The following is a 7210-nucleotide window of genomic DNA, read 5'->3' as shown; positions in this document are numbered from 1 at the left end:
TAGGTAGGTAGGAAGCCTGGTGGATGGGTAGGCAGCCGGGTGGGTAGGTGGTTAGGTAGCCGGGTGGGTAGGTAGGTAGGTAGGTAGGTAGGCAGGTAGCCGGGTGGGTGGGTAGCTATCCGGGTGAGGGGCCCGACACCTATCCTCCCCCCCTACCTCACCTCGGGGGGCCCCCCTCCCGATATGCGCGGCGGGAGAGCGGTAAATACAGGAAGTCTCCAGGGCTCCAGGCAGGCGCTAGAGGCTCAGCCGCTTGGTCTCCAATATGTCTCCAACTCTGCATACTGCTCGCTACTTCCTGGTTTAGTAGCGAGCCGTATATAGAGTTGGAGACATCGGAGACCAAGCGGCCGCTGAGCCTCTAGCGCCTGCCTGGAGCCCCGGAGACATCCCGTATTTGCCGCTCTTCCACCGCGCATACTGGGAGGGGGGCCCCCCGAGGGGAGGGAGGGAGGGAGGATAGGAGTCGGGGCCCCCCAGGGGAAAAAAAATATATATATATATATATAAAAATATATATATATATATACTTAATGGGCCCCTGAAGCAACGGAACTTCAGGGGCCCTCGTGCGGCGGCACGGCCTACACGGCCGTATGTCCGCCACTGTATGTATGTATAGATGAATACATACATACCTATATATCTTAATCTATATCTATCGAGAGAGAGAAAAATAAAGAGAGAGAGAGAGAGAGAGAGAGAGAGAGAGAGAAATAGAAAAAGAGAGGTATATATACATACATATATATATATATACACATGTATGTATGTAAGCATGCATGCATGGATGTACAGATACATACATACATGCATGCATGCAGATATATATATATATATGTGTAGGTATGTATATATATATATATATATATATATATATATATATACAGATATATATATATGTGTAGGTATGTATATATGTAGGTATGTATATATGTAGGTATGTATGTATATTTTTTTGCAGGTATGTATGTATGTATGTAATCATACATGCATACATAACAAGATATATCCATACCTACATATATAGCTAGATACCTATATCTATATATATATATATATTTGTATATACATAGAGAGACAGAGAAACAGATATACATGCATACATAACATATATATAGACATGTATGTATGGATGATTGTATGTATGTATGTATGTATGTATGTACGCATAGATGTATGTACGCATAGATGTATGTATGCATAGATGTTTGTATGTATGCATAGATGTATGTATGCATATATGTATGTATGCATAGATGTATGTATGCATAGATGTACGTACGTATGTATGTATGTATGTATAGATGAATACATACATACATATATATCTTAATCTATATCTATCGAGAGAGAGAAAAAGAAAGAGACAGAGAAAGAGAGAGAGAGAGAGAGAGAGAGAGAGAGAGAGAGAGAGAGAGAGAGAGAGAGAGAGAGAGAGAAATAGTAAAAGAGAGGTATATATACATACATATATATACACATGTATGTATGTAAGCATGCATGCATGCATGGATGTACAGATACATACATACATGCATGCATGCAGAGATACATACCTAGATATATATATATATATATATATATATATATATATATATATATATTGATATATATATATATATATATATATATATATATATATATATATATATATATATATATATATATATATATATATATATATGGAGAGATATATAGATAGATAGAGGTATGTATATATATATATATATATATATATATATATATATATATATATATATATATATATATAGCTATTTATATACATAGATCTATGTATACACAGAAAGTTCCACCCCCATTTGGAAACTCACTTCTTGCATAGTTCACGAAACCCATCTTGGTGAGGCCAGCATACAGTAGAGTGGCCCTTCTTGGCTCAAGCGTGGTAAGGATGCCACGGCCGTTGGGTTGGGTATGGTGTAGCGCTGATGTATGAATGTTCCTACGCAGTGCAGTGCCCGATGCGTACTTTACCGCGTAGTGCCCATTACCTTATACTGTGCACTGCGTGTGTAAAATGTGTACAATTTCGCATGGCCCAGTGCACAGCGCACAAACATTGTGTTGCGAGCAAAAACAACCCACGCAGTACAACGACCGGCTGGGCTGCTACGCTACACGCGCTTTGATGAATCAGGCTCTGAGGTCATGATTCACAACAATGCGCCTCTTTCACCCAAAGCGCTTTGGTCAATCAGGCACATAGGTCATGATTAAAAAGTATGTGCCTGCTTTTTACCAAACTATAATTGTAAGCATACTGTGTTGGATCACACCGTTTGGAAAATCAGGCACACAGGTCATGATTAAAAAGTATGTGCCTGCTTTACCAAACTATAATTGTAAGCATACTGTGTTGGATCACATCGTTTGGAGAACAACAATTTGGAAATTTGGAAAAACATCATTATTAAGAAAAATGTGCCTTCAATTCAGACAAATTTTAATTTTTATGAAACAGGGAAAAAAAACAGGACCATTAGCACTTCCAAACACAAACAACGCGATGTATGATACAATTGTTCAAACAATCATAGCTGCTTGCCACGTGACAGCCCCATCACCCATAAAGTAACGAACATATTGATCTCTATTCTCCTGCAAGGAAGCACAGGTCCGAACCGGTGCCGAGGGGGGAATGTCTGCAAGGGCCGAAGGTTCTGAACGCCAGGCTCCTGGAATTATCACCCCAGTATTTAAGTCCTCAAAGTCCACGGATTGGGGCGGCATGTAGCCAGCGGCATTGTTCCGGCGTAGAAAATTGTGCAAAAGACAGCATGCAAACACTATTTTTTCAACTTTCGCTGGGGCTACATTCATACAAGTATGAAAGATGCGAAAGCGCTGTGCCATAATTCCAAAAGCGTTCTCAACAACCCTCCTTGCCCGTGACAAGCGGTAGTTAAAGATCTTCCGTTGTTCCGTCAACCCCCGGAATGGGAATGGCCTTAGCATGTTTTCACCTAAGGCAAATGCCTCATCAGCTACAAAATTAAAGTTGAGACCATGCACGGTTTGATCATTGTTTGGCAAACGCAGTAGTTTATCCTTCAGCCTTCGACCGAATACGGTGCGTTCAAGAACTCCGCCATCTGACATGCGTCCCGGCTTCCCAACATCGACCATCACAAACTCATACTTTGCATTAGCCACCGCCATCAAGATGATGCTGAAGAAGCCTTTATAATTGTAGTACATAGATCCAGATTTTGCTGGAGCCGCGATCCGCACATGTTTGCCATCTAGGGCTCCTCCGCAGTTTGGAAACTGCCACAAGTCCTGGAACTGTGTGGCCACAAGATTCCATTCCTCTGGGGTGTTTGGCAGCTGAGGAAAGTAAAAGAAATGATTATTTTCAAAAACGTTGGCAATTCTTTTCATATACAACGTGAAACACCAGATGAGCTTGATTCATCAAACCGCGGTAGACGTTACCTTCCGAGCGCTAGCACCTACCACATAGTGCCCCCTCCCGCTGCGCGGACTAAGCTGTCTGCGCGTGTTGGGGCCAATAATTTGTATAGCCGCAACAGGCGCTGACAGCTCAGTACAAATGGGGGGGCACCATGTGGTACCTGCTATCGCTCGGTACCGTCGAACGCGTTTAGATGAATCAAGCACGATTAGTAATTCAATACACACCCCCCTATTAAAGGAATAGTGTTTATTTACAGACAGCTGACCTGAGTGTGCTCAGGTAGCTGACCTGAGTGTGCTCAGACATTTCACAGCGGTACGTTGTTTTACACGCATACTGCCCATTCATTTCTATTGGGCACTATGCGCCTAAATGACACATCGAATGGTCCGTATTTCTCAATAAATTTACATGCCTGCTTAGCGCACTTTCGTGAATCAGGCCCCTAAAAGCCAGGGCAATCAGCCTAGCCCCATTCGCACCGCTAGCCGGATGACCTTACTCCTTTTTGGCATGCCGGGAAGGGGGCACCTCAAAGGCCCCCTCCCCCGCGACCCCTCCTCTCTACAAAGCCCGAGATGCACACTTTGTGCAATCAGTATAATTGAAATACAGTTTTCATCACCAGTAAAACGCACAATTAGCAAAAAAAAGGAACAAACACTTAAAACCTCGCCCTCATGATATGAATAGCAGGCTTCATTGAATTGACCTATGTTCACAAACACGAGGTGATGTGGACAGTGGCCCAGGAGAGGACTACAGCAAAAAGGTATTGGATAGGGTTGTATAAAATAAAAAACACTTACCCGCATATAATCTCGCACAAGAACATCGATAATTGCCTGGCATGTCTCAGGGATAATCCGTCCGAGTGCCTGCGCGGAAATCGCCATCGAAAACTTCAAATCCTCGTAAGTACGACCCGTGGCAAGGAAGCGCAGGGTGACGGCAAGGCGCTCCTCTGGTGTAATGGCTTGACGCATCCTCGTATCCTGCTTTGCAATGTACGGACTTACTTTCTCCAGCAGACACTGGAAATTTGCATTGGACATGCGGAGGTAATTACGAAAGTCCTCTGGGTTATTTACCCGCAGTTCATTCAATAAACTCACATCAGAGTATCTGTCCCGCTGTAGAAGCCAGTTTTTGCTCCACACTATCCTTTTCCGTTTCCTTTTGCGCCTGTTCTCTAAACTTTGTGCCAGGCATACAGCTCCAACGAGTGTTTCCGCATCCCAGTCGCTCAAATCCATCGTGCTATGATCAAAAATTCCTTCTACAGAGAGCAGAGTACCTTTGTAACCACACTGGAAGCAGACTGAAGCAGACTGAAAACCACGAGGCACAAGGCATACAATAGAAGAATAGAACAATACAACAAAAGGAATTCCAAAACTACAAACGCCCCTGCAGTAAACCCCACCCTTGTACAAACCCCCCTCTAGCTTTGCATACTCGATCGGACATGAATCAGATGCATTCTGAAGAAGTCGATGGTTAATTTCGATAGCGTCAAACGCGATCGAACGGCAATGAATCGGCAAGAAAATGGCCACGTATTCGATTCCTTTCAGAGCGATTCTACGAATTTTTAAGATCGATCGAGGCATCGATCTGTGCACAATCGTCAAGTGTATGGGCACCTTTATTTTGAATGCTGAGTGTTGTGTAATCTGGACATATTATAGAGTGATGCAATGTTAGAAAAAACACTATATACCTGAAAATAAAAATATGAGAATATTTTCTTTGCTGCTAATCTTCTAGTAATTATTCATAGTACACAACCAATTCATTATATCATATATTTTTTTTCGCTTCAGTGTCTCTTTAAATCTGCCCAGTAAATCAACACTAATACAAAACATGTACACTACGTTTAACAAGCAATATACTCTTTTAGTTATACTACATTAATTACAGTTGAGATGTGTGACATCACTTGTTGAAAAGGAAGTGGTTTTAAACCACTTGTGGTGTGTTTCTCCTTAATGCAATGAAATACCATATATTGCTCTAAGAACATGGGGATGTGTGATGATGTAGAGGGGAAGAGGAATGGTATAGATTAGTTTATCTCAACGTTTCTTGCTCATCAAAGCTTATTTTTAAACTGCAGTACAACGATTTAAGACAGTCAATTGTCATTCTTTTAAGAAAAACAAAACGGGACAAGTAGTGACTCTCTGGTAGAACCATATATCTTGTTTATTTATTATTAATGGCAATACTTTTTGGCACACATTGTAAGTGTAGCATTTTATGCTGTGCACAGTACAGTTCAGGGCCTTGTCCATCGGATATAGCTAACTGCTGAGCAGCCAACAAAGCAGCCAACAAAATTCTTTGGTGTGCACAAGAGCAGCTAATAAAAAGTCAGTAAAAAGTCAGTCTGGTAATAATCAGACTGTTTGGGCCTGATACCCTCCCCCCCTCCCCCCCCCCCCCCCCCCCAGCAGCTCTCAGATTGAGAACTGTGTTGTCATTCTAAAGCTATTCATACATAGCTCAATTTATTTATTTCCCAACATATCCAATCAGTAAACTATGATTGAATTAAAAAAAAAAGTATATCGACCAAAAGGGTGATCAGTTGCTGTGTTTTTCTCAGGCAGGCAGAGTGAGAAGTAGAGGGCATTGACATTGATGATGGTTGCTCAGTAATTGTACTGCATCAAGTGGTACTATGCTAGTGGGAGAAGCTGTTCAATCAGTTCTCAATAATCTTATCTAATGTAATTTGATGGAGATCAAACAGGGTAAGGTGGTACATTGACCACTACTGAAAGTTCATTTACACATACATTTATTAGAATCTCATTCCAGTAGATATAGTAAACCTCTGGCTCCCCAGGTTCCAACAAATTCGGATATAGTATAGTATACAGATTTTAGTAGATTTTGTCACATTACTGCCACAAACATGAATCAATTTTATTGGAATTCCATGTGAAAGACCAATACAAAGTGGTGTACACATGAGAAGTGGAACGAAAATCATACATGATTCCAAACATTTTTTAAAAATCAATAACTGCAAAGTGGGGTGTGCATAATTATTCAGCCCCCTTTGGTCTGAGTGCAGTCAGTTGCCCATAGACATTGCCTGATGAGTGCTAATGACTAAATAGAGTGCACCTGTGTGCTATCTAATGTCAGTACAAATACAGCTGCTCTCTGGCGGCCTCAGAGGTTGTCTAAGAGAATATTGGGAGCAACAACACCATGAACTCCAAAGAACACACCAGACAGGTCAGGGATAAAGTTATTGATAAATTTAAAGCAGGTTTAGGCTACAAAAAAGATTTCCAAAGCCTTGTGCATCCCACGGAGCACTGTTCAAGCGATCATTCAGAAATGGAAGGAGTATGGCACACCTGTAAACCTACCACCTAAACTCACAGGCGAAACAAGAAAAGCGCTGATCAGAAATAAAATACAATACAATACAATAACATTTGTAAAGCGCTTTTCTCCCATAGGACTCAAAGCGCATAGTTGTGTCTCAGATTAATACAGGGTTGCAGGCTGGGTTGTGTTACAGAGGAGATAGTCAGATGTTCATGAATGCCAGACTAAAGAGGTAGGTTTTCAGTTTAGACTTAAATGCTTCCAGGGATGGAGCTGTCCTGATTGGGTGTGGCAGGGAGTTCCAAAGTGTAGGGGCAGCATGACAAAAGGCTCTGTCTCCAAAGGTTTTGAGGTGGACTCTGGGGGTGACCATGGTGTTGCGTCCTTTTGATCTAAGATTGTGGGGGGTGTGAT

General features: G+C 41.8%; 1 protein-coding gene across 1 annotated transcript; it reads right to left on the bottom strand.

Annotated features, from left to right (window-relative positions):
- Positions 1-2547: 2547 nt before the first annotated feature.
- LOC137533418 (putative nuclease HARBI1) lies at positions 2548-4698 on the bottom strand. Its single transcript, XM_068254813.1, has 2 exons — positions 4252-4698; positions 2548-3351 (listed from the first exon to the last, which is right to left on the bottom strand). Exons 1-2 carry the CDS (start codon positions 4696-4698, stop codon positions 2548-2550), a joined length of 1251 nt encoding a protein of 416 aa, XP_068110914.1.
- Between the last annotated feature and the right edge of the window lie 2512 nt (positions 4699-7210).

The sequence above is a fragment of the Hyperolius riggenbachi genome, chromosome 9 (assembly GCF_040937935.1).
Source record: "Hyperolius riggenbachi isolate aHypRig1 chromosome 9, aHypRig1.pri, whole genome shotgun sequence".
Taxonomy (NCBI): Eukaryota; Metazoa; Chordata; class Amphibia; order Anura; family Hyperoliidae; genus Hyperolius; species Hyperolius riggenbachi.
The sequence above is the reverse complement of the archived record's forward strand: the minus strand, read 5'-3'. Positions and strand labels throughout refer to the sequence as shown.